At 41.5% G+C, this 17901-nt stretch overlaps 1 protein-coding gene across 1 annotated transcript in view; it reads right to left on the bottom strand.

The window, feature by feature from the left end:
• Positions 1 to 3964: 3964 nt before the first annotated feature.
• The window catches only part of LOC133561489 (complement C3-like), an 87209-nt gene continuing 73272 nt past the window's right edge, over positions 3965 to 17901 (bottom strand). The window contains exons 42-44 of the mRNA XM_061914783.1: positions 10872 to 10952; positions 10655 to 10802; positions 3965 to 4348 (exon numbers count right to left, since the gene is read on the bottom strand). Of these exons, the coding sequence (XP_061770767.1) occupies positions 4210 to 4348; positions 10655 to 10802; positions 10872 to 10952 (368 nt within the window). The 3' untranslated portion in view covers positions 3965 to 4209. The remainder of the gene's footprint in view (positions 4349 to 10654; positions 10803 to 10871; positions 10953 to 17901) is intronic.

The raw sequence follows: 17901 nt of genomic DNA, 5'->3' as shown, positions 1-17901 counted from the left end.
TAATAATAGATTTTATTTGTAAAAAGCACTTTACATTGCGTAAACAACCTCAAAGTGCTACAGTGTATAATAAAAAAAAATACAATTAAATAAAAAGATAATAAAAAATAAATAAATAAATAAAAACCACAACAGCCAAATAACTAAAAATAGTATGCATACATCTAAAACAGGGGTTTCAAACTCAAACACAGAGTGGGACGAAATTTAAAAGGCCAAGGTTGAACAAATTAACCTTTTAATTGGGACCCAAACAAGTTTTGCATTGAATATTGAACAAGCAAGGCTTATATAACTTTATAGTGACATGCAAAATCAAATTTCAAATAATAATAGTAATATTTAAAAAAATATCAATGGCATATCAAATAACATTTTTATAAAAATAGAGTGCGTCTTTTCAATTTGCAGCCTTCTGGGGTAAATATCAAAACAAACTTTTTCTCACAAGCTAAAAATACATTTGAAAATAAAACAACAATAATGAAGGAGTCAAAGATTCAAGCCTTGAAGTAACAAAAAAAGAGCATGAATAAAACATTAATTATTGCTGTTTGCTACACTGATTTGCTTTTACCACTGAATATGTAACAAGCAATAATGATATAACTTAATAGTGCAAAATCAACTTTCAAAAAACAGACAAAAAAACATCAATGGTCAAATAAATTAAATTTAAATAAAACATTTAATGCCTCTTTTCTATTTGCAGCCTTCTGAGGTAAATATCAACATTACATTTTTCCACAGGCTAATAAATCATAAAATAAAATAACAATGCGATGGGTGGGGTTAGGTTGTAGCCGGGGGTGCATATTGTAGTGTCCCGTAAGTTAGTGCTGCAAGGGGTTGTGGGTATTTGTTCTGTTGTGTCCATGTTGTGTTACGGTGCGGATGTTCCCCCGAAATGTGTTTGTCATTCTTGTTTGGTGTGGGTTCACAGTGCGGCGCATATTTGTAACAGTGTTAAAGTTGTTTATACCGCCACCCTCAGTATCTTTTCTGTCAAAGCCGCGACTACGCAAGGAGCGACAGTCACCTTCAAAGAAGGACTGAATCAACTCGGGCAGCAAAGGCGGGAAGTGTGGATGCGATCCTGAAGGAGGCTCTGCATGTTCCATAATTTTCCGAGGACATCTTTTCTGTTAAAGCCGCGACCACGCAAGGAGCGACAGTCACCTTCAAAGAAGGACAGAATCAACTCAGGCAGCAAAGGCGGGAAGTGTGGATGCGATCCTGAAGGAGGCTCTGCATGTCCCATCATTGTCCTAGGACATCTTCTCTGTCAAAGCCGCGACCACGCAAGGAGCAACAGTCACCTTCAAAGGACAGAATCGACTCGGGCAGCAAAGGCGGGAAGTGTGGATGCGATCCTGAAGGAGGCTCTGCATGTCCCATCATTTTCCTAGAAAAGCTTTTCTGTCAAAGCCGCGACCACGCAAGGAGCGACAGTCACCTTCGAAGGACAGAATCGACTCGGGCAGCAAAGGCGGGAAGTGTGGATGTGATCCTGAAGGAGGCTCTGCATGTCCCATCATTGTCCTAGGACATCTTTTCTGTCAAAGCCGCGACCACGCAAGGAGCGACAGTCACCTTCAAAGGACAGAATCAACTCAGGCAGCCAAGGCCAGAAGTGTGGATGTGATCCTGAAGGAGGCTCTGCATGTCCCATCATTTTCCGAGGACATCTTTTCTGTCAAAGCCGCGACCACGCAAGGAGCGACAGTCACCTTCAAAGGACAGAATCAACTCGGGCAGCAAAGGCGGGAAGTGTGGATGTGATCCTGAAAGAGGCTCTGTATGTCCCATCATTTTCCGAAGACATCTTTCCTGTCAAAGCCGCGACCACGCAAGGAGCAACAGTCACCTTCAAAGGACAGAATCGACTCGGGCAGCAAAGGCGGGAAGTGTGGATGCGATCCTGAAGGAGGCTCTGCATGTTCCATCATTTTCAAAGGACATCTTTTCTGTCAAAGCCGCGACTACGCAAGGAGCGACAGTCACCTTCAAAGGACAGAATCAACTCAGGCAGCCAAGGCCAGAAGTGTCGATGCGATCCTGAAGGAGGCTCTGCATGTCCCATCATTGTCCTCGGACATCTTTTCTGTCAAAGCCGCGACCACGCAAGGAGCAACAGTCACCTTCAAAGGACAGAATCGACTCGGGCAGCAAAGACGGGAAGTGTGGATGCGATCCTGAAGGAGGCTCTGCATGTCCCATCATTTTCCTAGAAAAGCTTTTCTGTCAAAGCCGCGACCACGCAAGGAGCGACAGTCACCTTTAAAGGACAGAATCAACTCAGGCACCCAAGGCCAGAAGTGTCGATGCGATCCTGAAGGAGGCTCTGCATGTCCCATCATTTTCCGAGGACATCTTTTCTGTCAAAGCCGCGACTACGCAAGGAGCGACAGTCACCTTCAAAGAAGGACAGAATCAACTCGGGCAGCAAAGGCCGGAAGTGTGGATGCGATCCTGAAGGAGGCTCTGCATGTCCCATCATTTTCCGAGGACATCTTTTCTGTCAAAGCCGCGACTACGCAAGGAGCGACAGTCACCTTCAAAGGACAGAATCAACTCAGGCACCCAAGGCCCGGAAGTGTGGATGCGATCCTGAAGGAGGCTCTGCATGTCCCATCATTTTTCTAGAAAAGCTTTTCTGTCAAAGCTGCGACTACGCAAGGAGCGACAGTCACCTTCGAAGGATAGAATCAACTCAGGCAGCCAAGGCCAGAAGTGTCGATGCGATCCTGAAGGAGGCTCTGCATGTCCCATCATTTTCCGAGGACATCTTTTCTGTCAAAGCCGACTACGCAAGGAGCGACAGTCACCTTCAAAGAAGGACAGAATCAACTCGGGCAGCAAAGGTGGGAAGTGTGGATGCGATCATGAAGGAGGCTCTGCATGTCCCATCATTGTCCTAGGACATCTTTTCTGTCAAAGCCGCGACCACGCAAGGAGTGACAGTCACCTTCAAAGGACAGAATCGACTCGGGCAGCAAAGGCGGGAAGTGTGGATGCGATCCTGAAGGAGGCTCTGCATGTCCCATCATTTTCCTAGAAAAGCTTTTCTGTCAAAGCCGCGACCACGCAAGGAGCGACAGTCACCTTCAAAGAAGGACAGAATCAACTCAGGCAGCAAAGGCGGGAAGTGTGGATGCGATCCTGAAGGAGGCTCTGCATGTCCCATCATTTTCCGAGGACACCTTTCCGTCAAAGCCGCGACCACGCAAGGAGCGACAGTCATCTTCAAAGGACAGAATCGACTCGAGCAGCAAAAGCCGGAAGTGTGGATGTGATCCTGAAGGAGGTTCTGCATGACCCATCATTTTCCGAGGACATCTTTTCTGTCGAAACCGCGACCACGCAAGGAGCGACAGTCACCTTCAAAGGACAGAATCAACTCAGGCAGCCAAGGCCAGAAGTGTCGATGCGATCCTGAAGGAGGCTCTGCATGTCCCATCATTGTCCTCGGACATCTTTTCTGTCAAAGCCGCGACTACGCAAGGAGCGACAGTCACCTTCAAAGGACAGAATCGACTCGGGCAGCAAAGGCGGGAAGTGCGGATGCGATCCTGAAGGAGGCTCTGCATGTCCCATCATTTTCCGAGGACATCTTCTCTGTCAAAGCCGCGACTACGCAAGGAGCGACAGTCACCTTCAAAGAAGGACAGAATCAACTCGGGCAGCAAAGGCCCGGAAGTGTGGATGTGATCCTGAAGGAGGTTCTGCATGTCCCATCATTTTCCGAGGACATCTTCTCTGTCAAAACCGCGACTACGCAAGGAGCGACAGTCACCTTCAAAGGACAGAATCGACTCGAGCAGCAAAAGCCGGAAGTGTGGATGTGATCCTGAAGGAGGTTCTGCATGTCCCATCATTTTCCGAGGACATCTTTTCTGTCAAAGCCGCGACTACGCAAGGAGCGACAGTCACCTTCAAAGAAGGACAGAAACGACCTCAGACATTCATATAATCAACTGTTTTATTTGAGCACTACCAGGAATGACGCATTGCGTGCTACGACATTCAGACCCGGCATGAAGTTTTAGGCCACTGCAATTATGATGACCTCTCAAACGGATGAAAATGAAGGGTACAACTACTACTATTTCAGTACTACCACTACTACTACCCTTTGTACATGATCTCCCATCACAGCTCGTCTTTCTAGCAGACGTAGTTGTGTTCCCGCAGTCAACACGGCGGCTCTCACAGCCTGCAGGCGTTCACAAAGAGTTCGTTGGCGGCGGCGGCGAGGCTCGTGCATTTGGCTCGCAGGTCTCCGGCGCACTCGGCAGGCGAAGGCCAGCGCTCCACCCAGGTGGTCTTACCCAGCGTGTACATCAATCTGACACGGAAGGACACACAGTTTTAAAAACACGATGTGTCGACAGCGGGGGAGTAGTACTAGTAGGAGTTGTAGTTTTAGAAGTTGTAGAATTAGTACGGAAATCGTGGTAGTAGTGGTAGTAGTTGGAGCATTAGTATTGAAGTAGCAGTAATAGTTTTAATTTTAGAAGTTGTGGTAGTAGTAGTACTGAAATAGTAGTCGTAGTCAATTGGTAGTGGTGGTAGTAGGAGCAGTAGTATTGAAGTAGCAGAAGTAGTACTAATAGTTGTAATTTTAGAAGTCGTAATAGTAGGAGTACTGAAATAGTAGTAGTAGTCAAGTAGTAGTGGTGGTAGTAGGAGCATTAGTACTGAATTGGTAGTAGTAGTACTGAAATAGTAGTAGTAGTCAAGTAGTAGTGGTGGTAGTAGGAGCATTAGTACTGAAGTGGTAGTAGTAGTACTGAAATAGTAGTAGTAGTCAAATAGTAGTGGTGGTAGTAGGAGCATTAGTACTGAATTGGTAGTAGTAGTACTGAAAGAGTAGTAGTAGTCAAATAGTAGTGGTGGTAGTAGGAGCATTAGTACTGAAGTGGTAGTAGTAGTACTGAAATAGTAGTAGTAGTCAAAAAGTAGTGGTGGTAGTAGGAGCATTAGTACTGAATTGGTAGTAGTAGTACTGAAATAGTAGTAGTAGTCAAATAGTAGTGGTGGTAGTAGGAGCATTAGTACTGAAGTAGTAGTAGTAGTACTGAAATAGTAGTAGTAGTCAAGTAGTAGTGGTGGTAGTAGGAGCATTAGTACTGAATTGGTGGTAGTAGTAGTACTGAAATAGTAGTAGTAGTCAAATAGTAGTGGTGGTAGTAGGAGCATTAGTACTGAAGTAGTAGTAGTAGTAGTACTGAAATAGTAGTAGTAGTCAAATAGTAGTGGTGGTAGTAGGAGCATTAGTACTGAAGTGGTAGTAGTAGTAGTACTGAAATAGTAGTAGTAGTCAAATAGTAGTGGTGGTAGTAGGAGCATTAGTACTGAAGTGGTAGTAGTAGTACTGAAATAGTAGTAGTAGTCAAATAGTAGTGTGGTAGTAGGAGCATTAGTACTGAAGTGGTAGTAGTAGTACTGACATAGTAGTAGTAGTCAAATAGTAGTGGTGGTAGTAGGAGCATTAGTACTGAAGTGGTAGTAGTAGTACTGAAATAGTAGTAGTAGTAGTCAAAAAGTAGTGGTGGTAGTAGGAGCATTAGTACTGAAGTGGTAGTAGTAGTACTGAAATAGTAGTAGTAGTCAAGTAGTAGCATTAGTACTGAAGTGGTAGTAGTAGTACTGAAATAGTAGTGGTAGTCAAATAGTAGTGGTGGTAGTAGGAGCATTTGTACTGAAGTGGTAGTAGTAGTACTGAAATAGTAGTAGTAGTCAAATAGTAGTGGTGGTAGTAGGAGCATTAGTACTGAAGTGGTAGTAGTAGTACTGAAATAGTAGTAGTAGTCAAGTGGTAGTGGTGGTAGTAGGAGCATTAGTACTGAAGTGGTAGTAGTAGTACTGAAAGAGTAGTAGTAGTCAAGTAGTAGTGGTGGTAGAAGGAGCATTAGTACTGAATTGGTAGTAGTAGTACTGAAATAGTAGTAGTAGTCAAAAAGTAGTGGTGGTAGTAAGAGCATTAGTACTGAAGTGGTAGTAGTAGTACTGAAATAGTAGTAGTAGTCAAATAGTAGTGGTGGTAGTAGGAGCATTAGTACTGAAGTAGTAGTAGTAGTACTGAAATAGTAGTAGTAGTCAAGTAGTAGTGGTGGTAGTAGGAGCATTAGTACTGAGGTAGTAGTAGTAGTACTGAAATAGTAGTAGTAGTCAAGTGGTAGTGGTGGTAGTAGGAGCGTTAGTACTGAAGTGGTAGTAGTAGTACTGAAATAGTAGTAGTAGTCAAGTAGTAGTGGTGGTAGTAGGAGCATTAGTACTGAATTGGTAGTAGTAGTACTGAAATAGTAGTAGTAGTCAAGTAGTAGTGGTGGTAGTAGGAGCATTAGTACTGAAGTGGTAGTAGTAGTACTGAAATAATAGTGGTAGTCAAATAGTAGTGGTGGTAGTAGGAGCATTAGTACTGAAGAAGTAGTTGTAGTACTGAAATAGTAGTAGTAGTCAAGTGGTAGTGGTGGTAGTAGGAGCATTAGTACTGAAGTGGTAGTAGTAGTACTGAAATAGTAGTAGTAGTCAAGTAGTAGTGGTGGTAGTAGGAGCATTAGTACTGAAGTGGTAGTAGTAGTAGTACTGAAATAGTAGTAGTAGTCAAATAGTAGTGGTGGTAGTAGGAGCAGTAGTACTGAAGTGGTAGTAGTAGTACTGAAATAGTAGTAGTAGTCAAATAGTAGTGGTGGTAGTAGGAGCATTAGTACTGAAGTGGTAGTAGTAGTAGTACTGAAATAGTAGTAGTAGTCAAGTAGTAGTGGTGGTAGTAGGAGCATTAGTACTGAAGTGGTAGTAGTAGTAGTACTGAAATAGTAGTAGTAGTCAAATAGTAGTGGTGGTATTAGGAGCAGTAGTACTGAAGTGGTAGTAGTAGTACTGAAATAGTAGTAGTAGTCAAATAGTAGTGGTGGTAGTAGGAGCATTAGTACTGAAGTAGTAGTAGTAGTACTGAAATAGTAGTAGTAGTCAAGTAGTAGTGGTGGTAGTAGGAGCATTAGTACTGAAGTGGTAGTAGTAGTACTGAAATAGTAGTAGTAGTCAAATAGTAGTGGTGGTAGTAGGAGCATTAGTACTGAAGTAGTAGTAGTAGTACTGAAATAGTAGTAGTAGTCAAATAGTAGTGGTGGTAGTAGGAGCATTAGTACTGAAGTGGTAGTAGTAGTACTGAAATAGTAGTAGTAGTCAAATAGTAGTGGTGGTAGTTCGAGCATTAGTACTGAAGTAGTAGTAGTAGTACTGAAATAGTAGTAGTAGTCAAGTGGTAGTGGTGGTTGTAGGAGCAGTAGTACTGAAGTGGTAGTAGTAGTACTGAAATAGTAGTAGTAGTCAAATAGTAGTGGTGGTAGTAGGAGCATTAGTACTGAAGTAGTAGTAGTAGTAGTAGTCAAGTATTTGTGGTGGTAGTAGGAGCATTAGTACTGAAGTGGTAGTAGTAGTACTGGTATAGTAGTAGTAGTCAAATAGTAGTGGTGGTAGTAGGAGCATTAGTACTGAAGTGGTAGTAGTAGTACTGAAATAGTAGTAGTAGTCAAATAGTAGAGGTGGTAGTAGGAGCATTAGTACTGAAGTAGTAGTAGTAGTACTGAAATAGTAGTAGTAGTCAAATAGTAGTGGTGGTAGTAGGAGCATTAGTACTGAAGTGGTAGTAGTAGTACTGAAATAGTAGTAGTAGTCAAATAGTAGTGGTGGTAGTAGGAGCATTAGTACTGAAGTGGTAGTAGTAGTACTGAAATAGTAGTAGTAGTCAAATAGTAGTGGTGGTAGTAGGAGCATTAGTACTGAAGTAGTAGTAGTAGTAGTAGTCAAGTATTTGTGGTGGTAGTAGGAGCATTAGTACTGAAGTGGTAGTAGTAGTACTGGTATAGTAGTAGTAGTCAAATAGTAGTGGTGGTAGTAGGAGCATTAGTACTGAAGTGGTAGTAGTAGTACTGAAATAGTAGTAGTAGTCAAATAGTAGAGGTGGTAGTAGGAGCATTAGTACTGAAGTAGTAGTAGTAGTACTGAAATAGTAGTAGTAGTCAAAAAGTAGTGGTGGTAGTAGGAGCATTAGTACTGAAGTGGTAGTAGTAGTACTGAAATAGTAGTAGTAGTCAAGTAGTAGTGGTGGTAGTAGGAGCAGTAGTACTGAAGTGGTAGTAGTAGTACTGAAGTAGTAGTAGTAGTCAAATAGTAGTGGTGGTAGTAGGAGCATTAGTACTGAAGTGGTAGTAGTAGTACTGAAATAGTAGTAGTAGTCAAATAGTAGTGGTGGTAGTAGGAGCATTAGTACTGAAGTAGTAGTAGTATTACTGAAATAGTAGTAGTAGTCAAATAGTAGTGGTGGTAGTAGGAGCATTAGTACTGAAGTGGTAGTAGTAGTACTGAAATAGTAGTAGTAGTCAAATAGTAGTGGTGGTAGTAGGAGCATTAGTACTGAAGTAGTAGTAGTAGTACTGAAATAGTAGTAGTAGTCAAATAGTAGTGGTGGTAGTAGGAGCATTACTACTGAAGTAGTAGTAGTATTACTGAAATAGTAGTAGAAGTCAAATAGTAGTGGTGGTAGTAGGAGCATTAGTACTGAAGTAGTAGTAGTAGTACTGAAATAGTAGTAGTAGTCAAATAGTATTAGTACTGAAGTAGTAAAAGTAGTATCATTTGTAGTTTTAGTAATAGTTATAAAGTAGCAGTAGTGTAGTAGTAGTTAAGTATTAGTAAAAGTAGTTCTGAAGTAGTTAGTGGTAGAAGTAGTAGTATTACTAGTAGTAGTGAAGTAGTAGTAATAGAACAAAAAAACACATCCTTGAAACATTAGAACAGTAAACTTTACATTATATTCTACTATCACAGCAAGATTACATTTTGGAAGTAGAAATGAACCTCTTATGACACCAAATAATATTCAAATGTTCTGTTAGTGTTTACTTGTTGTTTTTGTGTTATTGTGTTTACTGTTGTTTTTGGGTGTTATTATGTTTACTTGTTGTGTTTGTGTTATTATGTTTACTTGTTGTGTTTGTGTTATTGTGTTTACTTGTTGTGTTTGTGTTATGTTTACTTGTTGTGTTTGTGTTATGTTTACTTGTTGTGTTTGTGTTATGTTTACTTGTTGTGTTTGTGTTATGTTTACGTGTTGTGTTTGTGTTATTGTGTTTACTTGTTGTGTTTGTGTTATTATGTTTACTTGTTGTGTTGTTATGTTTACTTGTTGTGTTTGTGTTATTATGTTTACTTGTTGTGTTTGTGTTATTATGTTTACTTGCTGTGTTTGGGTGTTATTATGTTTACTTGTTTTGTTTGTGTTATGTTTACTTGCTGTGTTTGGGTTTTATTATGTTGACTTGTTGTGTTTGTGTTATTATGTTTACTTGTTGTGTTTGTAATATTATGTTTACTGGCTGTGTTTGGGTTTTATTATGTTTACTTGTTGTGTTGTTATGTTTGCTTGTTGTGTTTGGGTGTTATTGTGTTTACTTGTTTTGTTTGTGTTATTATGTTTACATGTTGTATTTGGGTGTTATTGTGTTTACTTGTTGTGTTTGTGTTATTGTTTACATGTTGTGTTTGGGTGTTATTGTGTTTACTTGTTGTGTTTATGTTATTATGTTTACATGTTGTGTTTGAGTGTTATTATGTTTACTTGTTGTGTTGTTATGTTTACTTGTTGTGTTTGGGTGTTATGTTTACTTGTTGTGTTTGTCTTAGAATGTTTACTTGCTGTGTTTGTGTTATTATAATTACATGTTGTGTTTGGGTGTTATTATGTGTACTTGTTGTGTTGTTATGTTTACTTGTTGTGCTTGGGGGTTATAATGTTTACTTGTTGTGTTTGTCTTATTATGTTTACTTGCTGTGTTTGTGTTGTTTACTTGTTGTGTTTGTGTTATGTTTAAATATTGTGTTTGGGTGTTATAATGTTTACTTAATGTGTTTGGGTGTTATGTTTACTTGTTGTGTTTGTGTTATTGTGTTTACATGTTGTCTTTGGGTGTTATTATGTTTACTTGTTGTGTTGTTATGTTTACTTGTGTGTTTGTCTAATTACGTTTACTTGCTGTGTTTGGGTTATTATATTTAAATGTTGTGTTTGGGTGTTATTATGTGTACTTGTTGTGTTATGTTTACTTGTTGCGTTTGGGTGTTATAATGTTTAGTTGTTTTGTTTGTCCTATTATGTTTACTTGTTGTGTTTGTGTTATTATGTTTACTTGTTGTGTTTGGGTGTTATTATGTTTACTTGTTGTGTTTGGGTGTTGTTATGTTTACTTGTTGTGTTTGTGTTATTATGTTTACTTGTTGTGTTTGTGTTATTATGTTTACTTGTTGTGTTTGTGTTATTATGTTTACTTGTTGTGTTTGGGTGTTATTATGTTTACTTGTTGTGTTTGGGTGTTATGTTTACTTGTTGTGTTTGTGTTATGTTTACTTGTTGTGTTTGTGTTATTATGTTTACTTGTTGTGTTTGGGTGTTATGTTTACTTGTTGTGTTTGTGTGTTATTATGTTTAGTTGTTGTGTTTGGGTGTTATTATGTTTACTTGTGTTTGTGTTATTATGTTTACTTGTTGTGTTTGGGTGTTATTATGTTTACTTGTTGTGTTTGGGTGTTATTATGTTTACTTGTTGTGTTTGGGTGTTATTATGTTTACTTGTTGTGTTTGTGTGTTTACTTGTTTGTGTCCTTGTCCACGTCCCACTGGTCCTCTTTAGGTCCCATGATGAGGTACTGGGAGTCCATCTTCAGGTCCAGTCCTTGTCTGCAGCCTCCGTGAGACATGAAGAACCTCCTCTGACCAGGTTCGACTCCCGCCTCCACGCCTGGGAGCCCACATCGGACCAGAGTTATTACAGTTATCACCGTTATTAGCCTTGAAAAAAACATCTCACCCAGTTTGATAACGCGTGTGATCTCCATGTGGTATTTGTCATAGTAACTGTGGCTGATGTTCACTACCTTCACCTGGAAGACTGGAGGACAACCACAGCATCTTTATGGCAACACCATAACACTTCCTTACTGCAATATTAATCTTCCACATAAATACATATTCATATACAAACCCCGTTTCCATATGAGTTGGGAAATTTGTGTTTGATGTAAATATAAACGGAATACAATGATTTGCAAATCCTTTTCAACCCATATTCAGTTGAATGCGCTACAAAAACAAGATTTTTGATGTTCAAACTCATAAACTTTTATTTTTTTTGGGAAATAATAATTAACTTACAATTTCATGGCTTCAACACAAGCCAAAGTAGTTGGGAAAGGGCATGTTCACCACTGTGTTACATCACCTTTTCTTTTAACAAGACTCAATAAACGTTTGGGAACTGAGGAAACTAATTGTTGAAGCTTTGAAAGTGGAATTCTTTCCCATTCTTGTTTTATGTAGAGCTTCAGTCCTTCAACATTTTACGCTTCATAATGCGCCACACATTTTCCATGGGAGACAGGTCTGGACTGCAGGCGAGCCAGGAAAGCACCCGCATTCTTTTACTACAAAACCACGCTGTTGTAACACGTAGCTTGGCATTGTCTTGCTGAAATAAGCAGGGGCGTCCGTGAAAAAGACGGCGCTTAGATGGCAGCATATGTTGTTCCAAAACCTGTATGTACCTTTCAGCATTAATGGTGCCTTCACAAATGTGTAAGTTTGGCATGCCTTGGGCACTAATGCTTTTGAATGATTGATTGATTGATTGATACTTTTATTAGTAGATTGCACAGTTCAGTACATATTCCGTACAATTGACCACTAAATGGTAACACCCGAATACGTTTTTCAACTTGTTTAAGTCGGGGTCCACGTTAATCAATTCATGGTAAAAAGATGCATCCCTGGCTTTTGAAATTTTCGTCGATAACAGTTTGGATGGTTCGCTTCCCCTTTGGTCCGTATGACACGATGTCGAATATTTCCAAAAACAATTTGAAATGTGGACTCGTCAGACCACGGAACACTTTTTCCACTTTGCATCAGTCCATCTTACATGATCTCGGGCCCAGAGAAGCCGGCGGCGTTTCTGGATGTTGTTGATAAATGGCTTTCGCTTTGCATAGTAGAGCTTTAGCTTGCATTTACAGATGCAGCAACGAAGTGTATTTAGTGACAGTGGTTTTCTGAAGTGTTCCTGAGCCCATGTGGTGATATCCTTTAGAGATTGATGTCGGTTTTTAGATACAGTGCCGTCTGAGGGATCGAATGTTGGTTTCCGGCCATGCCGCTTACGTGGAGTGATTTCTCCAGATTCTCTGAACCTTTTGATGATATTATGGACCGTAGATGTTGAAATCCTTAAATTTCTTGCAATTGCACTTTGAGAAACGTCGTTCTTAAACTGTTTGACTATTTGCTCACGCAGTTGTGGACAAAGGGGTGTACCTCGCCCCATCCTTTCTTGTGAAAGACTGAGCATTTTTTGGGAAACTGTTTTTAATAATAATAATAATACATTTTATTTATAAGGCGCCTTTCTGGGCACTCAAGGACACCGCCCATGGTGGACAGTTTAAATAAGGGGACAGTGAGATGGGTGGATGAAGAGGATCTTAGGGAACGTGAGGGCGTGGCGACATGGATGAGGTCAGAGAGACATGATGGAGAGAGGTTATGGATGGCTTTGAAAGTGAGGAGAATTATTTCAAAGTGAATACGATGTTTGATGGGCAGCCAGTGGAGTTGCTGCAGAACAGGGGTGATGTGCTGGATTGAAGGGGTTCTGGTGATTATCCGGACTGCAGAGTTCTGGAGAAGCTGCAGTTTGTGTTACGTATAAAATACTACACGGTCTAGCTCCATCCTATCTTGCCGATTGTATTGTACCGTATGTCCCGGCAAGAAATCTGCCTTCAAAGGACTCCGGCTTATTAGTGATTCCCAAAGCCCAAAAAAAGTAGAGCGTTTTCATTTCGGTCTCCAGTACTCTGGAATGCCCTCCCGGTAACAGTTCGAGATGCTACCTCAGTAGAAGCATTTAAGTCTCACCTTAAAACTCATCTGTATACTCTAGCCTTTAAATAGACTCCCTTTTTAGACCAGTTGATCTGCCGTTTCTTTTCTTTTTCTCCTATGTCCCACTCTCCTTTGTGGAGGGGGTCCGGTCCGATCCGGTGGCCATGTACTGCTCGCCTGTGTATCGGCTGGGGACATCTCTGCGCTGCTGATCCGCCTCCGCTTGGGATGGTTTCCTGCCTGTGAACGGGACTCTCGCTGCTGTGTTGGATCCGCTTTGGACTGGACTCTCGCGACTGTGTTGGATCCATTATGGATTGAACTTTCACAGTATCATGTTAGACCCGCTCGACATCCATTGCTTTCCTCCTCTCCAAGGTTCTCATAGTCATCATTGTCACCGACGTCCCACTGGGTGTGAGTTTTCCTTGCCCTTATGTGGGCCTACCGAGGATGTCGTAGTGGTTTGTGCAGCCCTTTGAGACACTAGTGATTTAGGGCTATATAAGTAAACATTGATTGATTGATTGAAGTGACTTGTGAGGGAGACCAAACAGGAGAGAGTTGCAATAGTCCAGGCGAGAGGTGACCAGGCTGTGGACTAATATGGCAGGGATGGGCGAAGACGATTAATGTTCCGTAAATGAAAGTAAGCAGACCGGGTAATGCGGTTAATGTGAGCTTGAAAGGAAAGTGTGCTGTCCAGGATGACACCCAGACTCTTGACTTGGGAGGAAGGGGAGACAGAGGAATTGCCGAGAGTATGGTTTTTAGTAGGATTTCAGTTGTATTATTATTAAGTTGTAGGATATTGAATGAGAACCACTGCTAGAGTTCACTGAGGCAGTCTAAGGGAGGAAGGAGGAAGAGAGGCCGTTGGTTTGGTTGAAATGTAGAGCTGGGTGTCACCCGCATAACAGTGAAAATTTAGGGAAAATATTGCCAAGGTGAAGAATGTAAATGAGGAAAAGCAGGGGAGCGAGAACAGAGCCCTGGGGGACACCGCGGGAAACGGGAGACGGAGGGGATTTAAATGAACGGAGTTGGACAAACTGAGTGCGGTCGGAGAGAGATATGATGTAAACCAGTGAAGGGCTGTGCTTGTGATGCCAATATTGAATTATATTTTGGAATCATATTTATATAGCGCTTTTCTCTTAGTGACTCAAAGCGCTTTACATAGTGAAACCCAATATCTAAGTTACATTTAAACCAGTGCGGGTGGCGCTGGGAGCAGGTGGGTAAAGTGCCTTGCCCAAGGACACAACGGCAGTGACTAGGATGGCGGAAGCGGGAGTCGAACCTGCAACCCTCAAGTTGCTGGCACGGCCGCTCTACCAACCGAGCTATGCCGCCAATACTGTGCAATCTATGGAGGAGGACAATCAATCAATCAATCAATGTTTACTTATATGGCCCTGAATCACTAGTGTCTCAAAGGGCTGCACAAACCACTACCACATCCTCGGTAGGCCCACATAAGGGCAAGGAAAACTCACACCCAGTGGGACGTCGGTGACAATGATGACTATGAGAACCTTGGAGAGGACGAAAGCAATGGATGTCGAGCGGGTCTAACATGATACTGTGAAAGTTCGATCCATAATGGATCCAACACAGCAGCGAGAGTCCCGTTCACAGCGTAGCCAGCAGGAAACCATCCCAAGCGGAGGCGGATCAGCAGCGCAGAGATGTCCTCAGCCGATACACAGGCGAGCAGTACATGGCCACCGGATCGGACCGGACCCCCTCCACAAAGGGAGAGTGGGACATAGGAGAAAAAGAAAAGAAACGGCAGATCAACTGGTCTAAAAAGGGAGTCTATTTAAAGGCTAGAGTATACAAATGAGTTTTAAGGTGAGACTTAAATGCTTCTACTGAGGTGGCATCTCGAACTGTTACCGGGAGGGCATTCCAGAGTACTGGAGCCCGAAATTAAAACGCTCTACTTTTTTGGGGCTTTGGGAATCACTAACAAGCCGGAGTCCTTTGAAGGCAGATTTCTTGCCGGGACATATGGTACAATACAATCGGCAAGATAGGATGGAGCTAGACCGTGTAGTATTTTATACGTAAGTAGTAAAACCTTAAAGTCACATCTTAAGTGCACAGGAAACCAGTGCAGGTGAGCCAGTACAGGTATATATGTATGTATATATGTATATAAAGGTGTATATACAGTACAGGCGTAATGTGATCAAACTTTCTTGTTCTTGTCAAAAGTCTAGCAGCCGCATTTTGTACCAACTGTGTGACAATGTGTGAAATGGTGTCAAAGGCTGCAGTGAGATCTAAGAGGATTAGGATAGCGAGAAGACCAGAATCAGCGGCCAGGAGGAGATCGTTTGGGATTTTTACTAGTGACGTTTCAGTGCTGTGTAGGGGGCAGAAACCAGACTGGAATTGTTCATATAGGTTATTTAAAGGGGAACATTATCAGCAGACCTATGTAAGCGTCAATATATACCTTGATGGTGCAGAAAAAAGACCATCTATTTTTTTTAACCGATTTCCGAACTCTAAATGGGTGAATTTTGGCGAATTAAACGCCTTTCTGTTTATCGCTCTGGATGCGATGACGTCAGAATGTGACGTCGCCGAGGTAACACACCCGCCATTTTCATTTTCAACACATTACAAACACCGGGTCTCAGCTCTGTTATTTTCCGTTTTTTTTACTATTTTTTGGAACCTTGGAGACATCATGCCTCGTCGGTGTGTTGTCGGAGGGTGTAACAGCACTAACAGGGAGGGATTCAAGTTGCACCACTGGCAAGAAATCTGCCGCCAGACCCCCATTGAATGTGCCAGAGTGTCTCCACATTTTACCGGCGGTGCTAAGGCAGACATGGCACAGAGATGTATGGATAACCTGCGGATGCATTTGCAACGATAGTCAACCAAATCACAAAGGTGAGTTTTGTTGATTTTGACTGCCAGCTAATCGATGCTAACATGCAATGCTAATCGATGCTAACATGCTATTTACCGGCGGTGCTAAAGCAGACATGGAACAGAGATGTATGAATAACCTGTAGATGCATTTGCAACTATATTACGTTTCCTTCCACCCACATTTAATGCGAAACAAACACTTACCAATCGACGGATTTAAGTTGCTCCAGTGTCAAAAGATGCGAAAGTCCTGATCGTTTGGTCCGCACATTTTACCGGCGATGCTAAGACAGACATGGCACAGAGATGTAAGGATAACCTGCAGATGCATTTGCAACGATAGTCAACGAAATCACAAAGGTGAGTTTCGTTGATGTTGACTGCCAGCTAATCGATGTTAACATGCTATTTACCGGCGGTGCTAAAGCAGACATGGCACAGAGATGTATGGATAACCTGTAGATGCATTTGCAACTATGTTACGTTTCCTTCCACCCACATTTAATGCGAAACAAACACTTACCAATCGACGGATTTAAGTCGATCCAGTGTCAAAAGATGCGAAAGTCCTGATCGTTTGGTCCGCACATTTTACCGGCGATGCTAACGCAGCTATTCGGCCATGCTATGGCTATGAATAGCGTCAATAGCTTCAGTTTCTTCTTCAATACTTTCATCCTCCAACCATCTGTTTCAATACATGCGTAATCTGTTGAATCGCTGAAGTCGCTGAAATCCGAGTTTGAATCCGAGCTAATGTCGCTATATCTTGCTGTGGTATTCCCATTGTTTGTTTACATTGGCAGCACTGTGTGACGTCACAGGGAAATGGCCAGTGTCTTCGCAGAGAGCGAAAATAAGGCACTTTAAAGCTTTATTTAGGGATATTCCGAGACCGGTAAAATTTTGAAAACAACTTCAAAAAATACAACAGGCCACTGGGAACTGATTTTTATTGTTTTTAACCCTTTTGAAATTGTGATAAAGTTCCCCTTTAACTATAGGTGGGAGTGAAGTTGGGCGGAGACAGTTTTTTCAAGAATTTTTGAGATGAATGGCAGATATGAAATTGGACGAAAATTATTACAATTATTTGGATCTGAGCCTGTTTTTTTTTTCAAAATTGGTGTTATGGCTGCTGTTTTGAAATCAGAGGGAACAATTCCGGTAGAACAGGGGTAGGGAACCCATGGCTCTAGAGCCAGATGTGGCTCTTTTGATGACTGCATCTGGCTCTCGGATAAATCTTAGCTGACATTGCTTAATGCGATAATTATGAATAATTTCGCTGGTAATCACAGTGCTAAAAATAACGTGCAAAACATAAAACATTCTCATGCATTTATATCCATCCATCCGTTTTTCTACCGCACCTGTTCAAGAAGTCGCATTAATGGTAAGAAGTATTTTATGTCACGATTGCTGCGGGGTCGTTCTCCCAGGAAGGCAGACGGACTACTCGGGACATGGCATTTAGGTAAAAACATGATTTAATTTTAACTAAAAAAATATACAAACAAAAATCGCTCACAGGGGAGGCACAACATGGGCTAAAGAACAAAGCTAACGCATAAACAGACAAAGAACGTAAATCAAACAAAACTTCCTTGGCATGGCATGAAGCAGGAAACTATGGCAAGGCATGAAACAAGTCAGCACAGGGAGAATGACTGGCAACGACAAGCTTAAATACTGCCTCTGATTAGTGCTCGGGATGCAGGTGAGCGGGCGTTTTGTCCACCGGAGACAGGTGGACAAAATGAGTAACCAAGGAAACCAGACAAGGGAGTGGGAAAAAAACAGGAACTTAAAGAGTCCAAAGGACAAACAGCACATGGCCAAACAAAAACATGATCAACAGATATGACATTTGATTTATTATTGGTTAGCTTCAGAATAACAATGTTATTAAAAAGAATAAGAGACTTATTATACTCCAAAAATGTTGGTCTTACTTAAAAATTACACGCATTTAGTTGTATTCAGTTTTAAAAAATATGATATGGCTCTCACGGAAATACATTTGGAAATATTTGGCTTTCATGGCTCTCTCAGCCAAAAAGGTT

Source organism: Nerophis ophidion, linkage group LG01 (assembly GCF_033978795.1).
Source record: "Nerophis ophidion isolate RoL-2023_Sa linkage group LG01, RoL_Noph_v1.0, whole genome shotgun sequence".
NCBI classification, from domain to species: domain Eukaryota; kingdom Metazoa; phylum Chordata; class Actinopteri; order Syngnathiformes; family Syngnathidae; genus Nerophis; species Nerophis ophidion.
Note: the sequence above shows the minus strand (reverse complement) of the source record. Positions and strands in the feature narration are given on the sequence as shown.